Raw genomic sequence first — 19,052 nt, 5'->3', positions numbered from 1 at the left:
GGTCCAAACGTGCCGTGTGAACACCAAAGCACGTTGTTAAGAGCATATACAGCTGGGAACAGAGTCAACAGGACCTAAGATAGTGAATGGGTCAAGGTAGCAGATTGGGGCACTACATTACTGTAGCAAACTATAAAGCAAATTCTTGCCATTTCCCTCCCCGTAACAAAGCTGACAACCTAAACCTGGTTAGGTTTCACAGGAGTTGAGGCTCTGGGAGTCAAAACATGAGAAGAAACATAATCCCGGGTGTCACACGTGAGGCTGCAGAGGCAGGGCCCGGTCAGCTGTGTTAGCTCAGCCATGTTCAAAGAGAAAAATCAAGCACTGTCTCTCTATACGTGACTGTTTCCTGTGCTCCACATTACGGGTTGTAACACTGAGATTCTGGCAGCCTTTATTCAAACAATAGTTTCCCTTAAATCATTATTTCTAACTCTGAATGAAGAGACATTCAGTGCTACACATATCTAATTCTGTCATCCTATTAATTTTAATGAGTACAGCCCCATCTGTTCCAGTCAAGCACCCTCAGTGTACATGTATGTGAGAAACGTAGGGCAGTGTGCTGCTTTGTTTCTTCGTCCCTGTGCATTGACGTATCGTTTTGAGAGCAGTGACTGTGTGCAGCTGAGAGGCCTGGTTTCAGATGCCGGTCAGAGCATCCTCAGGCACATTAATAATGGAGGAGTCTGACAGGAGCAGCTTTGCCTGCCTTTGTTTTCCACTGTAGGTGAAGGGAGACATGGATCTCTCTGTTTTGCCAAATAACAACCATCCTGACAAATTCCTGCAGCTTGACGTAAAGTCTTTAACGAGGAGCTCAGCCCTCCTTCAGGCCAGCCTGGTGAGGTTTCCGGGTGGAAATTATCCTGCTGCACAACACTGGCAAAACCTTGTCTACTCACAGGTAAGATCGAGTGGCACAAAAATATGGGTATGGGGGCTTGTTTCTTTCTCGCCATCTGCCATTTCACCATTTATGCAAAAAGAAGCCTATAGGAACAGAGTACAAAGTGGCTACTCTGTCTTCCAACTTAGTCTTTCTCTCTTCCTTAATATCCTTAATATTAGGAACTTTTCTTTATTTATAAAATAAATGAATTCTCTCATTCATTAATTCCCCTCCAAGCATTAGCTTCTCTGCCTCTCTTCATTTTAAATTTCAGGTGGCCCTCATTTACTCCTTCCCTTCAAAAATTTTCAAAATAATTGTTATATACACAACTAAGACTTTGGGGGAAAAACTCCCATCTCTGTCTTTGGTGTAATCTAAGCATAAAGCATCAGAAGTTTACATTGTGGGCATAAACAAGCCTCTAAAACAGCTGGAGGTCTTGCTTCTGCTTCCCTTAGACTAGCTCCCTGTCATAGCATACACAGAAGACTTAGAGAACAGAACAATGGAAACCTAATTATTGAAGAGAAAAAATACAGCGAACTCTCCACCTTGAAAAAGTGCTAGCTATTATTGTAGATATTCTTATTTTCCACAGGTGTCTGTGTGGACAAGGAATACCAATTAGACCTTCAAACAAAATGCAGGTTTTATTTCTCTTTTCTTTTGCATTTTCCTTCTTTTTGCTGACCAAAAGAGAAGAATAAAACTGTGATGAGTTCCATCTGCTGCACTAAACATAAAGGCCCTAACTGTTGCACAGCTAATGAAACAGGAATAATCTTTGCTTTAAGACATGAAGGCTAATGGGGTTAAGAGTTAGTCAATTTAGAAACAGGAAGAAGCATTTCATTACAGAACAGATGTGACTGACCTACAAACCCCTGCAAGTCATTAAATCCTTTGGAGTGGTTCAAATTCCCTGAACAGAAATTTGTTTTCTTTTAAGAACAGTTGCTACTCTTGAGTCCTGGTGTAAAGTGATTCCTTTGTGGTATGTTTGTGGGCTCCTCGGGACCTTTATCATGAGATCATTCAAAAGCAAGTACACTCAAATGATTATGTAAGTGTTTCCTCCACCTATAAGGACTTTAATTTATTTCCATTGTAAGGCAGCCTATTATGACAACTGGCATTTTTTAAATTTTGCATCAATCTCTTTGGTAATCCTCAAACCCTTCTGCCATTTCATACCCAGCCATGTTGTTGTTGTTGTATTTGTAGATGTGCTTTTTTTTTTTTTAGTTTTAAATGAAATGAAATGAAATTGCTCCTTTTTCCTCCTTATTGTTTATATCATAGAATAAAATGATTCAAAAATCAGTTCAGAAAACTTGGCACTTCTATGCTATGCAGTTTAGTCTAAGAAAGCATATCCAGTAAATTCCTTTGAGGTTGGAACACATTGATCTAACATCTTTTGTTTGGTACTGAAGTTGACCTATTTCCTTCATGTGGAACTTCACAGTTTAAAACTCTGTTGAATGTTGTTCCTAAACCTAAATGAAATGCAAATTTTTAAAAGGCAACTTTTTCTACAGGCCCCATTGGGTGGAAATAGTTATTCAAAGAAAAACCAAAGAGGTAAACTTCTGTTTCATAGGTCTTTGAATATGTGTTGTTAACATTATAAACTTCAAATAAACTTGATTTAGTTGTCCTTTTAGCCTAAGAAGAAATGTAGTGAAGACCAGTGTACTAATTGGCCAATTAACAATGCATGGAGTAGAGAGGCAGGACAGTACATCAAGTACAAATTCAGGTAATCAGGTAGGTGTGGCACAAAGTATGAGTAACAACAACGATATTCACCACTTCATTTTGCAATGCATCAGTAAATAATTCTCTTTTGGGGATGGATCTTAAAATCCATGATTGATATATTCGTTGGATAAAATAATAAATGTCATAGAAATGGCCATATAGAAGTTTTAAATATTTGCCATGATACTACAATACCATTCCATGAAAGAAGACACTGAATATACAAGTATATTGAGGTGTTAGGCACACATAAGGTGGTGGCTACCGAGTAGCTCTTAATTTAAAGCTCTCACTCCACTGGGGAGTCAGTAAGTCAATGGGAAGAACATGGAATAAAGAAATTAGAAACTTGGTTTCTTATCTCAAATTCACAATAAAACAGTTTTAGTTTTAGAGACATCTATCATGGCCCTTCATTCATGCCTCAGTATTTCCACTTGCAGTATTAGGATAATATTTATTTTACATATTTCCTTAAAAGTGAGAGCAAATGAAATATGAAGTAAAAGCAATTGAGAGCCAGATTTTCCTATAAAAGGTCAAGAATATGTATGGAAGTATGTACATATGTATTGTTATTTATACCAGTATTTCAAAATGTATTAAAGTTATCTTTTCATTGAATTTATTAGCAAATAATTCCATTTCCATTATTTTATAAATATTGTGGATGAAGGGGTGTGTGTATATGTGTGCACATGGTGGTTGAGGGAATGTACTCAACAGATATGTCAAACTGTGTGACTAACCCAAGCAGTAGATATAATACCACATGAAATCTACACAAACTCCAGAGTTGTATCAACTGATCCTTTCATCCCACACCACACAAGTGCATGGTGTTTAGGATATACACTACTTTATGGAATGGCAAAGCACTTAACCTGCAATCATTACCTTCAAACTCAGGGTAACCCAGGAGTTAAAACAGAGATTCCCTAGATTGGAAATGTCACATTGAATTCTTAAATATAGGTATCGTTTTACTATCAATGATTTATCATTTAATTTTTAAAATTCACTTTCCATTTTCAGAGGAAATTCTCCTGGCCATTTTTATATGAGCTAAAGCAATACCATTCAATCTATTTTTTTTTTTTTTTTTTTTTTTTTTTTTCTGAGACGTAGTCTCACTCTGTCACCCAGGCTGGAATGCAGTGGCACAATCTCGGCTCCTTGCAACTTCTGGAGATTCAAGCAACTCTCGGGTCTCAGCCTCCCGAGTATATGGGATTACAGGCACCTGCCACCAGGCCGGCTGATTTTGTATTTTTAGTAGAGATGGGGTTTCGCCATGTTGGCCAGACTAGTCTCGAACTCCTGCCTCAAGCTATCCACCCCGCTTGGCCTCCCAAAGTACTCGATTATAGGCATGAGTCACCATACCTGGCCTCAATCTAGGAAAATAATCTAGCAGTGATGGTCTCAGTTGATTCAGTAACTAGGGACATTGTAATTCCCGTCTATGCAGATACTCAGGTCACCCATATTTGCAGAGAGTATACACAGATATTATTTGATTCTATTATATTTATACTTCTCGTTAATTCTTTCACCAGAGAAATCAAGAAGCTTCACAACAAATCTTATGTCAGTGCAATGAAGAAACATTCACCAAAATCTAATGTTTCTAACTGTTAAAATAATTTGGGGGATGTATCTGATGAAGGCATTTAGAAATGTATTCCAAATACTTCTGCCAACCACTTTATAAAACAAGTAATGAAGAAAAGGCTGATTTTTAAAAAATGTGATAAAATATGTGGTTTTCAAACAACCCCATCAAAAAGTGGGTGAAGGATATGAACAGACACTTCTCAAAAGAAGACATTCATGCAGCCAACAGACACGTGAAAAAAAGCTCATCATCACTAGTCATTAGAGAAATGCAAATCAAAACCACAATGAGATACCATCTCATGCCAGTTAGAATGGTGATCATTAAAAAGTCGGGAAACAACAGATGCTGATGAGGATGTGTAGAAATAGTAACTCTTTTACACTGTTGGTGGAAATGTAAACTAGTTCAACCATTGTGGAAGACAGTGTGGCAATTCTTCAAGGATCTAGAACCAGAAATACCATTTGACCCAGCAATCCCATTACTGGGTATATACCCAAAGGATTATAAATCATTCTACTGTAAAGACACATGCACACATATGTTTAATTGAGTCACTGTTCACAACAGCAAAGACTTGGAATCAACCCAAATGTCCATCAGTGATAGAGTGGATAAAGAAAATGTGGCACATATAAACCATGGAATACTATGCAGCCATAAAAAAGGATGAGTTTCATGTCCTTTGCAGGGACATGGATGAAGCTGGAAACCATCATTCTCAGCAAACTATTACAAGAACAGAAAACCAAACACCGCATGTTCTCACTCATAATTGGAAGCTGAACAATGGGAACATGTGGACACAGGGAGGGGAACATCACACACCAGGGCCTGTCAGGGGTTGGGGGGCAAGGGGAGGGATAGCATGAGGACAAATACCTAATGCATGCAGGGCTTAAAACCTGGAGGATGGGTTGATGGGTACAGCAAACCACTATGGCACATGTATACCTATGTAACAAACCTGCACGTTCTGTACGTGTATCCCAGAAATTAAAGTATAATTTTAAAAAAATTCAAAGGGCGAGAAAGAAAAATGTGTGTCTTTTTTTTTTTTTTTCATCTATTGTGGTGGGCCTTAATTTTCTAATTAGCAGTTGTACGTCAGAATATTTTCAGACTAACTCCTTTGTTATATCTTTTCCTGGCTTCTATCACATCGTTTTCAGAACCAAGGAGCATTCCAAACTAAAGCCGTGAGATGGAGGGAAAGGCTAAGGGTGAGAGGCTGCTCTTCCATTGATTTCTAGACAATGTCATTTACTGAATGTATTTCCTAATCACCTTTCTGCACTCTTTTCCAATCCAATCACACTCTTTTTTTCCCATAAATTTCAATGTCTTTCCTTTTTATCATGGGTTTTTTTTGTGTAAAACTGTATTTCTTCTATCTCTGAACACACGTCATGCCTTCCTAAAACTGTCTCTATTTTCAATCTTCCATTTATTATTTTGAAAAAGACAGTGCAGGGGCCAGGCGCCGTGGCTCACACTGTAATCCCAGCATTTTGGGAGTCCAATGCGGGCAGATCACTTGAGGCCAGGAGTCCAAGGTCAGCCTGGCCAACATGGCTAAACCCCATCTATACTAAAAATACAAAAATTAGCCTTGCGTGATGGCATGGCCTGTAATCCTAGCTACTCAGAAGGCTGAGGCATGAGAAACGCTTGAAGTTGGAAGGCAAAGGTTGCAGTTAGCCAAGATCATGCCACTGCACTCTAACTCAGGCAACAGAGCAAGGCTCTGTTTAAAAAAAAAAAAAAAAAAAAATTCCCAGCACTTTGGGAGGCCGAAGCAGGTGGATCACCAGATTAGGAGTTCGAGACTAGCCTGGCCAACATGGTGAAACCCCATCTCTACTAAAGATACAAAAAATTAGGTGAACTTAGTGGTACACACCTGTAATCCCAGCTACTCAGGAGGCTGAGGCAGGAGAATTGCTTGAACCCGGGAGGTGGAGATTGCAGTGAGCTGAGATCACGTCATTGCACTCCAGCCTGGGCGACAGGGCAGGACTCCATTGAAAGAAAGAGAGAGAGAGACAGAAAGAAAAGGAAAGCTGCACAATACAATAGTTTATCCTTTCTAAGCTTATATTGGATGACAATGTGGTACTTTGCAGGTGCATATATTATCTAGGAAGTAGACTCATAGCATCATCAAATTCCTCAGGGTACCAAGTTATACTAAATTTATAGGATTAGGGAATTGGCCTTGGATGGTGTATTTCCAAAAACAACATCCAAATTGCTCCAACAAACTGTTCTTAGTTGAGATCCAAATGTCTCTGGCATGAAAGCCTGTATTAACGGTACCTTGAATGTTATAACACCACCTGTGAGCACCAAGAGCCCTGGTTATATGCAGGGGAAGGCAGGAGATGAGGTTTCAGAGAAACCTGGATCACACCATAGAGGGTCCGTGGGCTTTGTCTACGATTTTGAATTTTATCCCCAAAATTTTGAAGAATCAGTGAAAAATTAAAGCAAAAGAATGACACAGTCAAATATGTGCTTTACAAAGCTTTCCATTCTAGCAATTTAAAACAAAAATGGTATGTTCACAAAACAGCTGATTTTCTGGGAAAGTTTGTCTATGTGCTCACATAGGAAATACACACAAAATGCCTTGTTTTCACTAAGATTATGATAAGGATTACACCAAATGTACAGATCACAATGCAGAAAACAGAAATCGTTATGACCTTGATTCTCTCCATCCATGAACATGATGTATCATTTTATTTATTCAGTTCTTCATATGGCCTTCAATAATATCTTTAATTTCCACAAAGAACTATTCCATATAATTTGCTAGGTTAATATCTAAATACTTATATTATTTTTTCTCCTGATAATAGTACGTTTTAAGTCATGTTTTATAATAGAGCATTACTCATGCATACAATAGATCATTACATACTGATTTTGAATCCAGGAAGTGTGTTAAAATCTCTTATTTTCCCCATAAACATCCCTGTAGATAATCATGTCATCTGCTCTTTGTTTATTTATAACCCTATTTCTTTTATTTACTTATGATTCTATTATTTTTGCATTGCTTTGAACTTCCACTGCAAAATTATATGGACATTGTGATTACTAGCATCCTTGTATTAATTCTGAAACTAAAATAAGTGTTTCTAATATTAAACCATTAAGTAAACTGTGTTCTGTAAGTTTGGGGCCCATTCCCTTAATTAGCTTACGAAAATTTTCTACCAGTTGTAGTTCACTAAGAGTGTTTGTTTTGAATATGTTTGAATATTTTGAAAGTCTTTTTCTGGCCTATTATAAAATTTAATGTTTTTTTTCCTGTTAATGTGACAAATTTCATTAGTATTCTAATATTAAACCATCCTGTTGGCATAACATCTTTCCCTGGTAAAAATCTGTTTTATCTTGATACATATAATTTGTACATATTGTAGTATTCTGTTCAGCAATATTGCATTTATAATTTTGCATTTAAGCCAAGAGAAATTGGCTTATACTTTTCTTTTACTTACTGCCCTCATCTGAAGTTTATACTTCAAAAGTGAGCTGGAAATTGTTCCTTTTCCTATTTTCTGGAAGAATTTGACTAAGAAATTATATATTTTGAGAATTGTAGAAGTTGACTGTAAAACCCTCTGGCCTGCTGTTCTTAAATGTGTATGTTTGGAGGAGATTTAAAACTATTGATTCGACTAGTCAAATTATCACAGGTTTGTTAATTTTTTTATCTTTTCTCAGTAAGTTTGGTAAGTTATATTATGTAAGAAATTGTCCAACTGCACATAAATGTTTAAAGTCGCTCAGTTTATTTTCTGATTGTTTCTTAATCTCTGCTGTGTCTCTTGTCAGTTCCCCTTTACATTCCTAACTGGGTGGATTTGTGTCTCTATTATTTTTCTTGAGCAGTATTGCCAGAGATATTTTAAATATTTTTCCAAAGAAATAGCTTTCAACTTTATCTTCTCCATTGTATATACTTATTCTCTTTAATATGTATTGATTCTGTCTTTATATTTATGATTTCATTTTGACTGTTTTATTATATTAACTCAATGGCTTTAATTTTAAGATGTTGAATTCATGCTTACTACCTCATTAATTTTCTCATTCTGCTTTATAATGCAAGCATATATGCCCATAATATTCTCTCGAAATACCATTCCAGATCCAGCCAACAATTTTGGAATGTAGCATTTCTCACTTTCATTCTGTCCTAAATTTTAAAATGTTTATTATTATTTCTTTGAAATGTATTTTTAAATATCAACAGAATGTGTTATTTTATGTTTTTGATAATGATTTCTAGATTTATAACTAAGTTGTCAATGGTCAAAAAGCATGGTCCACGTAATACTGAATCTTTGAAATTTGTTTTGGAATTTAACATGTTATCAATTTTGCAAAATTTTCAGTGTATATTTTTAAAATGAATATTTTCAATTGTTTAATAAAGACATCCATATATGTCACTTGAACAAACCTTTTGATTTTATGGCTCACATCTTCTTTATCCTTTTTTCCCCCCATAAGTTATTGAGGTACAGGTGGTATTTGGTTACATGAGTAAGTCCTTTAGTGGTGATTTATGAGATTTTGGTGCATCCATCACCCAAGCAGTATCCACTGCACCATATTTGTACTCTTCTATCCTTCACCCCCTTCCACTTCCCCTCCAAGTTCTCAAAGTCCATTGCATCATTCTTATGCCTTTGTGTCCTCATAGCCTAGCTCCCACATTACCAGTGAGAACATAACGATGTTTGGTTTTCCATTCCTGAGTTACATCATTTAGAATAATAGTCTCCAATCTCATCCACGTTCTTTATTCTTAATGATGGTTTTGCATGCTTGAGAAATTTACATGTATAAATTTCTCCATGTAATTAAGTTTTGTTTTATAAATGTTGAGACTATTTTATTAGATGCATACAAGTTTAGAATGACAATATTTTACTAACATTAACTAACTTTATTCATTTTCTAGCAACCTTCTTTATATCTAGCAAAGCTTTTGACCATGTCTATTTTGTCTTGTGTGTGTGTGTGTGTGTGTGTGTGTGTGTGTGTGTGTGTGTGTGTGTGTTTCTTGGTGGTAGTCTAGTTATGTCATGGAAACGAATATACCAAAATGTTTAGTGACTTAATATATGTTTCATTCACACAAGGCCCGATGTATATGTTATAGATGTCCTAGGAGACTCACTTCTGAGTAGAATCCAAGCTCCTTCCTTCCTGAGGCTCTACAATATCAGAATCTCTATTAAGCTTTAAATAAGAAAGGGAAAGGTTAAGCCAAGGATCTTGCGAGGAATTTTACTGGTCAAACTTGAGTTTCATTAGGTTTGCTGAGCATCTAGTGAGGCTTAACCCAGTAAATATATATATATATATACACGCAAACAAATACGTATATACACACATACATACATATATGTGTGTATATTTCTATATAATGGTATATGAATATATTATATATGCCATATGTATCACCATATATATATATATATATATATATATATATATATATATATCATCACACATGTATAATCATCTTCTGCTACATAGAGCACATTCACAAGAGTCCTGAGATGTGTATAGTGTCACAAAAAAAGAAAGTGAGCCAAAATCATGTGGAAGATTTCAAGGGGCAGACTTGGAAATGGTCTTTCATCCACATGTCATTAGACATAAAACATGTGGCCCCAATGTAAAATCGAAAATAGATTAGGAAAAGCAGATATCCTCTGTGCTTAGGAAGTGGAAACAAAAGTAATGAGCATTTAGTCACTCACAACAGCCAGTTCTCATTGTTTATATTTGCCTAGTATAAATTTTTATGTTTTTTTACTCGAATTCTTTCCGAATCTTTATATTTTAGGCATTTCTGTTGTAAATATTTTATAATTTAATTCTTTTTTAAAAATCTGATCTGACAATCCCTGTCACTGCAATAGGGAGTTTATTCCATTTACATTTAATGCAATTATTTATAATTGTTTTTCTATGTTTCTGAGATTTTCCACCTGTATTCTTTTTTTTTTTGAGCCTTTTTAAGTAGTCTTCATCTTTTTCCTACTGCTCTGGTGACTTAGAAGCTGTACATTGTTTCTTTGCTTGTTAGTAATACCTCTATATCCTCACTGAAATTATTTCTTAAAAATTTCTAATTAAAAAATCTGTGCTAAACTTACTATACTCCAGTGTATTCATTTCTCTTACTTTAAAATTCACAAATTAGTGATTATTACTATTATCTCTATTTCACCTAAATCAATGCTTGCCTGGATTCACAGACACATTTATCAGTTTTTTTTTCTTTCTCTCTTTCTTTCTCTCTCAAATTTCTCTTGTATCTTAAACATCTGTTATCAACTTTCTTCTTCCTGAATTACATTTTTAGAGTTTTTACAATAACCTATTAATTTTGTACACTTAATTTTCTTTGTTCAAAAATGCCTTCTATCTCTCTTTATTGAATTATAGTTTACTTCACATAAAGTATACAATGATTAAAGTGTATAAATGATAAATGAACAAAGTTATGCTTAATACAGAAAAGCCTAGGTAGGTTTTGAAGTGTTACCTTTTTTAAATAAATATTTTAAAATGTAATTTATTTTAGTGCCCAAGTAATTAAAATAATTGAATTACTGTTGAGCTTTCCTCTGGTAAATGTATTCTTTCTTGTGTGGTAGAGTGAAGGGTTTTTTGTTGTTGATGTTCTGAAAGCTACTTTAAAAAATTTATCAAGATCCAAATAAAAGCTCAACCAAAATCAGTATTGCTCATTTTGTGATTAAATTCATAATAAATTTATACTATTAATTTTTCTTCACCTGTCTCTCAGACATAAAATTCACATGCAGTGCAAAAATAAATAGTACTATGCTCTATAATAAACCTCACAACTTTCAAAAATATCATCTAGAAATAAGAGTTTGAATGTTCTTTTAAAATGTATCTCTGAGTATTTTGCTATTTTTACACATTAGATTTTCTAAGTCTATATACATTGTAATAGAGTGTGTACTTTTTTTCTTGATCTCCCCAAAACTGTATTTTCATGTATAGATCTTTCTTATTTAAGAAACTTAACTAACAGTGTAGAAGACAATCTGACAAAGCCAATTTGTCAATGTCAGGAGAATTATCCCTCTTCAGAGATGATCAAAGATGCCTAGCCTTGAAGAAAAAAATAAGTAAAAATTATGCTAAGCTTATACCATTTACATTTCTTATCAGATTACTTTTGCTCAATTCAGAAACATTACTTTTGAAGCAATCTATCTTTGAGATAAATGCTAAGCCAAGAAGATTTATTATTTCAATGCAAACTTCAGTTTTAAAGAATATAAATTGACTTTGAGCAGACCAAGGACCTATTAAAATCAGAGAGGTGTCTGCAAGTTGAGCTCTAAGAGTGTGAAAAATGCATGGATTAAGAAAATTAGGTAGAACTTAAAGTATAATAAAAAAAAAAAAAAAGAAAATTAGGGAAATCCAACACCGAAGAGAATAGGAATGATTTTATCTAGATGATTTTTTTTCCTGCTAGCCATTTCAGAAGGAAACTACATTTAACAGTTTACAACTTTAGCTTATATAATATAAATTAATGTGACCCATATACCAACAAATGTTGACAACATCAGATAATCATAAATATGACTCAGAAGAATAAACTTCCTATTAAATATTCTCTGTTTTGGGTGTCTAAAATACATGACATACATTTACTGAAAAATATCTGTAAATCAAGGAAATGAACCACTTCTTTTTAAAGATCAAAGATTATCTAATATTAACTTATATGCAATCCCTCTCTTGATGTCTCAAGACAAATGAAACAGGACTCTATAAGCTTTTTGATTCTTCTCAATTTGTATTTGACCAATGAACAAATTTTAATTTCCAAAATGAACACATTTTTAATTTCTACCTTCATGATAGCTCGATATACTTCAGAAGAAAACAAAACAAAGTAAAAGTCTGAAGGTCAAGCCAGACACAGAAAAGCACACATTATATGATTTTATTTATAGAAAATATGAGATGAGTCTAAACGAATCTATGCTGTTAGAATTTGGGTGCTATTACAGCTATGCTTTGGGCAGGGGGAGGGAGGGTGACTGGAAAGGAGCATGAGGTGTGCTAGTAATGTCATGTTTCTAGGTCTGGATGTTGAATCTTGAGTTTGTTTGGTTTGCAAGAATTTATAGAGCTATCTATTTATATATATGCATATTATGCTTCAATTAAAAAAGTTTTTAAAAACCTGAAAGTCAGTATTAGAGCTATATAACAGCCTTTACACATACAGATGCTAAATTACACGTACAGTGCTAAGTTAGCTTAGACCTCAAAGCTGTCTGAAACGGGAGCCATGATAGTATTTGTGAAAGTCGAAGCATATCTCTAAAATGTCTTTTAATTTTGACTTTGCTGGATTAACATAGCAATATTAAATACTATTTTAATAAGTCATGGAATATAAAAATAGAGATAAATAAAATGTCATTAAATCTCAATGCAAGTAACCTGAGAAAAGTTGGCTTTGTTCAGAATTCTACTATTTGAATTTGAGAGTAAACAAGGCTCTTTCTCCGTAGTTATAAAATAGCATTTTAATGAATGATTAGTAAAGCTGTTTAAGATCACACATAAAGAAAATACTCAATTGATGTTAGATTTCTAGGTCAAATGAAACCATAGAATCCTTTCCTCATTCATTGTCCTAATCTGTTGAGTTTCTGCACAAAATCAGCACATTTTCAGGTACAGTTATCTCACATTGCATTCCCTACTATCAGAAGGCCCGTTGCTAAGAGATGCCTTGTTTCTTTGCCTCTTAGAGGGAAAAGAAGAATATTGCTGCTCAACGAATTAGGGGATCCAGTGCAGAGAGCCTTGTTACTGCTGATAGCCCTCCACCATCCATGTCATCAGTTATGAAGAATAACCCACTCTATGGTGACCTAAGTTTGGAGGAAGCTATGGAAGAAAGAAAAAGGAACCCATCATGGACCATTGAGGAATATGACAAACGTTCCCTGCACACAAACCTCTCTGGACATCTGAAGGTACTCACGACTAAGAGTCAACCTCTTCAACTGATAAGGGAGATCAGTCAAATAATCCTAAAAGAAAGCATTATTGAAGTGACAGGTATTCTTCACTAGGCACAGAATCTCTAGATTTCAGAGCATTTTGGCTCCTGGCTTTTCTTTCTCCCTTCTAGTCAGTATTTATGTTTATTTGTTTTGAGTTTTACAGTTCCGACAGTTACTGGCAACTGTATAGTGTAGAGAAGAAAAAAACTATGTGGCACAGAACAAAGGTTTTCCAGGAGGGTAAAAGGTTTATTGAAAATTAATTTGCAAGATTACATTTTCTTTTAGTTTTTAAACATTTATGTTCATGAACACTTAAGAGCTGATGCCCTAGTCTATATTTATTAAAAAATACTTATTAAGTGTTCTGTGTTAGGCACTGTGCAAGGAAGTTCTCATCAAAGATTATTTTATCTCAGCTCTCTCAGTGATTTAAGATTGAAGATTTACATTTTGGTCGTTTTCCTGTGTCTCAGTAACAAAACAAAACAAAAACATTTCAACACAGGAAAAGTATGCAATGAACTCATTCACCCAGCTTAAATTCAACTTAAGTTTTTCTTTCTTTCTTTGCCCCCACTGCTGTCACCCCAACCCATGAAAAACTTCAAAATACCTGAAAAGCAAGGAAGCAGCCTTCTGTTTTCTGAATGGACTGGATTCTTACCTAGTCTTGGCTTGCCTCCACCTGCCCTAGGCCAGGAAAGCCTGCCATTTTGCAAGTACATACCCTTCATTCAAAAATGTTTATCTGTGCTAAGCCCCATACCTTAAGCACTTGAGAATTTTTTTCTTTCTTTCTTTTTTTTTTTTTTTTTTTGAAGAGGACAGCACCCTGTCTCCTTGAATCCTACTCACACTTTTTACAATTTCAAATATGTGCTACTCAAAAGACCCACTGTCCAGAATCTTCGAAGTTTCTTAATCTCTTGGTAGATTGAATGTATCTCCTCTTTTATGTAGCCCGTTTTCCAGAGAAGTTTACATAACAGATGCTCTCCACAGAAAAAATAAGCTTGTGTTTCTTTTTCCTTCTTTCTTCTTTTTATAAATTTTGCATTCCTTACCAAGAGTCTTAAGGACATCTAAAAAGTCACCCCTACTATTAGAAAAAGAAAGTATTGATATATTTTACAAACATTTCTTGACTGTATGTTAGGGCCTCTTCCTTTTGCTGATTACATGCAAAATAAGGGAACTATGGAGGTGAATGTTCCTGTCCCTACCCTCAAAAAGTTCTAACTGAGCAAATTAACAGACAAAAACTATAGAACAAGATAAAGGAAGCTAATGGTAATAGTAACAAAGTGCCATGCAGTGTTCTGACTCATAAGTGGGAGTTGAACGATGAGAACACATGGACACAGAGAGGGCAACAACACACTCTGGGGCCTGTGAGGGGTGAGAGGCAAGGGGAAGGAGAACATCGGCACAAATACCTAATGCACGCGGGACTTAAAACCTAGATGACGGGTTCATAGGTGCAGCAAACCACCGTGGCAGAAGTATAACTATGTAACCTGCACATTCTGCACATGTATCCCGGAACTTAAAGTTAAAAAAAAAAATCTGTACCCCAAATTCTCATGATACACTTTACCTATAAAGAAAACTTGCACATGTAACCCTGAAGCTAAAATAAAAGTTCACAAAAAGAGAAAAGAAAATGCCTTTCCCTCACATTTGCCAATACTGATTATTTTTCAAATAAATCATCAATGATTGGAAAAAATGGTAACACATTGTTTGCTGATTTTCATTTTTCTGATTACCAGGCGAGGCTGAATATTCTAGTAAAAGTATAAAACGTGTTCACTATAAAAGCCCAAATTAGGATTAGTGTAATAGCACATAATTATCTCCTGTTAAATGTTGCCATAGGCTTACCTGTGATACTCTTCATTCTCTGTTCTAGGAAATTGCTGCTTTTCAGGTTTTCTTCTCTTTCTTGTGGAATTAGTCCATCATCACCGTTGCCAGCAGCAGCACAATCAGTCAGGTTTTCTGATAATCCCATGTTATTACTTCCGTGCTTCTTTATTTCTTCTTCAACCTTGAGTGGAAGTTTCATATTAAGAATGGTTATTACTTTATACAATAAAAAGAAGATTTTGTTTCACTGAAAAAAAATAAAGAAGAAAAAGAAAAAAGAAAAAGTGTCATGTAGGATAGGAAGGGGGCATAAATCACATTTGATTATAAAAGGAATTCATGAAAAAGCAAACTTATTGTGGGCTTGAAGGATGTATAGAATTCCAAAAGGTATAGATGGCTTGCCTAAGTGGGAAGGCTCTTTTTTCAGGAGTAGCAAGAGCAAAGGCAGAAATATAGGAGCTACAGGTTAAGTAATAGAATAATGGGAAAATAAGGCTAGAAAATAAAGCTAAAAAATGTTGGAATGTTATGCTTATGAAATTGAATATTATTGGCAATAAGGAGTAATTTTTTAAGCTGGACAGTTATATGAGTTATGTTTAGGAAGAATGAGCCATAAATACAATGAGTGCCATGTTTTACTACAATCAGGACCTGCTCCCTCCCCTACCCAGTCATAACAAAAGCCATAACTTTTGTTTTCATTAAAACTTCTTCTACCTCATTAATTCAACTTTCATCTTCACCCCTGTCTATATCTCATAGAGCCCCTAACTTATTTTCTGAAACCTTGACACCACTTTTAGGTTATAAACCCAAGTTCCTGTGGTCACTCCCATTTTTCTACATTGGTAAGAGTTTATAAGCCAGAAAAGAGAAAAGAAATCCATATTTAATTACAAAGGAAAGCTAGAAGCAGAATGTAAGACAAAATAGTCTCTATTAGTGAAGTTCTTAGTGGAGAACAGAGGCATTAAACTTACGAAGTGCCGGCCTCTGATTAGGACACAAAATGAAAGATAGGCATGAGGTAGACGAGGATTTTTATGTTATTATCCTTCTTCACAGATTGTCCATATTTTATTTTAACATTTTAGCGTTTGTAAAACTAAGAAGTTCAAACTAGTACTAGGGTAATGGGAGAACTGTATTGCCATCATCAGAATCTATCCTCACTTTCTATTCATACATGCATGCACATTCCTCTCCCAGCAGTGCACCTGGAAGTCTGAAGCTAGTTCATTGACCCCTGACACTGAGAAAGAAAACTTGCTGTGCCACATTTCAGCTGACTTTAAGTCTTCTGAGGCTGGAGAGGCAAAGAGAGGGGGCAGTCCACTGTAAGCCATTACAACAAAGCAGGTGAAATATAATGAAGCATGAAGTAGGTTTGTGAAAGCAGAGATTGAGTATTCACTGTAAATTTGTTGTATATAAGGCATAGACACCAAATCTACAGCACCAAAACATAGCAAGAGATGTAACAGGAAAAAAAAGTATTTTTATAAATGTATGAACAATAGAGTTTGCATGTGATTTATCAGGTACAGGAGATCAGGTTGACTTGATAATTCTACGGGCCTAGAAGGAAAGATGAAGTCTGTGAAAGAAAGAGAGACATGGGGGAATAAATAAGAGCTGATGTGGGGAAGAATATAATGGGTCATTTTTTCAGGAGGTCAAACAAAGTTTCTGCATGCCAGACATGTGGCAGCCCTCTACAAGGAAAATCAGTGGGTCAAGAGTAATGGAAGAGACTCTTGACTTTTAGTCCTACTACTTCCATGGAAGTCAGCTTCTGGATTTACTGAAAACCCTACCAAGCATGTTTATTCCTGCCATGTAGACAAAATCAAACCTCAAAGATTAATCTAAAACAAAGAATTTTCATTTTATTTCAACGTACTATGCTGAATTATATGCACTATTTATAGGATGTAAGGAACACTAAATTGGCTACAACATGATAGAAACACTGTTGTGTTTCTGACCCTCTAATGTGAGCAATTTAATTAAAGACTCATGAAGGCCTCCTAATTAATTCCGATGCAGACCTACAAATTGGAACTGCAGGGATTCCTTGTCAGCCAGGAGACTGTAGCTACATTTTTATGCTATTCAAGGAAGCCTCGTATCACTCATGTGAGCCATGACATTGAAGCCTTGCCCAGGACAGAGTGAATATGGACCATCAGTCCCCATGACAGTGTCTTGTTCTACAATCTCAATTAATCTGTAACACTGACTGATTACTGATTAATCATATTCTCCATGTAACTTTCTTTTAGGAAAATCCTAATGACCTGCGGTTTTGGTTGGGAGACATGTACACTCCAGGTTTTGACACTTTATTGAAAAAGGAAGAGAAACAAGAGAAGCATTCAAAATTTTGTCGTATGGGTCTGATTTTACTTGCCATCATCTCCATCTTGGTTGCCATAGTGACTATTATTACTTTTTTCACCTGAGGAAACTGCAGCAGTCAGAGCTACTTTAAATTTCCTAAATTTTTTTCTGATAAACATTTGAAACCCCCTCCCCCACCAAAAAAAAAAAAAAAAAACCAAAAAAATGTACATGCAGTGTGAATGGATTGTTGATTGTACTATTAAATGTAATTGTCCTGAAGAACGTGAATGTCGGATGTGGCATTCTGGCTTCTCCACTTTGTTCTATAAAAGCTTTGTAAGAGTTCCAGCCTGAGCTTTGTCCTTTGGGAAGCAGGAATTCTGAGGACCTTAATCACAGAACAGTCACTATACGCAACCCACATTAAATATCTCCATAGAGAGCAAACAGTATCAAAAATTATCAGCAGCTTTGTTTTCATGCTTAAACTATATTAACCTTGTTTTAAAAATACTGTTAACTCTTTACCACCTCATCCTCCTGCAATCACCAGAAAAGTTTGAGCTGATAATTTTTTTTTAACCAACTGCTGGGTAGCTGGGATAAAAATCTTCTGGTTGTGCTGCTAACTGAGTTAGATTCATTCTCTGTTTTATTTTCCTATATTTCTGTTTAAGTCAGAAAAAAAGGAAGGAGAGAAATATCTTACTCAAATCTATTCTGATTTCCCCAGTAATCATCTATGATGCCCCAATTTCAGGCTGCAATTTTAATAGAGTTAAACTTGGATAGGCCATAGTTACATAATTAATTACATTTGGATCCAATTTATCCAAATGGGCTGTGACCCCCGGTGGCAGTTAGTGTATATATTGCCAACTATGGCCTAGTTGGGGGTCCCTAGGAAAGCAGAGGGACTACTGCTAAGAGAACAGAGTTTGAAGCCTAACTGCTACTTGCTAACAGACTCTGGCAAGTTATTCTCTCAGAGAAGGAATGATATTACCTGCCCAACAGGGCTGGCCAAAGGACCAAATACAAAACAGGTATGAACAGTATCTGGCTCGAAATAAACAGTTAAAGGCTGTTGTTATTATTAATTTGTGCTAGCTAATTGACAACCTGAGTTTACCTTCCATTGTCTGCAGATACCTGGGGACATGGTTGTAGACACAGATGGAGAATCAAGTCATCACCCTGCCCTTCCTTCTAGAATATCCTTTCCTAAACCCCTCATTCCCACTCCTTTCTCATCTATAAGCAACCCAGCCAAAGGCTATCTTAAGCAAGAAATAAAAGAGGAACTTTCTCTTCTTCCCATGAGCCTAAAGTCAGATTTTGTTCTTTGATATTGCCATATCATTTTGTTGTATTTGTCTTAAAGATGCTTGAAATAAAGTATAGTAAAAGACAGTTTGGGCTGGGCGTGGTGACT

The 19,052-nt window shown here is 35.5% G+C and overlaps 1 protein-coding gene across 1 annotated transcript; it reads left to right on the top strand.

Moving 5' to 3' along the window:
* The first annotated feature begins 745 nt into the window (after positions 1-745).
* On the top strand, positions 746-17,736 carry MINAR2 (membrane integral NOTCH2 associated receptor 2). Its single transcript, XM_010381567.2, has 3 exons — positions 746-910; positions 13,136-13,363; positions 17,557-17,736. The coding sequence occupies exons 1-3, from the start codon at positions 746-748 to the stop codon at positions 17,734-17,736; spliced, it is 573 nt and encodes a 190-aa protein (XP_010379869.2).
* Positions 17,737-19,052: the final 1,316 nt, after the last annotated feature.

The sequence above is a fragment of the Rhinopithecus roxellana genome, chromosome 3 (assembly GCF_007565055.1).
Source record: "Rhinopithecus roxellana isolate Shanxi Qingling chromosome 3, ASM756505v1, whole genome shotgun sequence".
Lineage (NCBI taxonomy): Eukaryota > Metazoa > Chordata > Mammalia > Primates > Cercopithecidae > Rhinopithecus > Rhinopithecus roxellana.
This window is presented reverse-complemented; position numbering and strand designations above follow the sequence as displayed.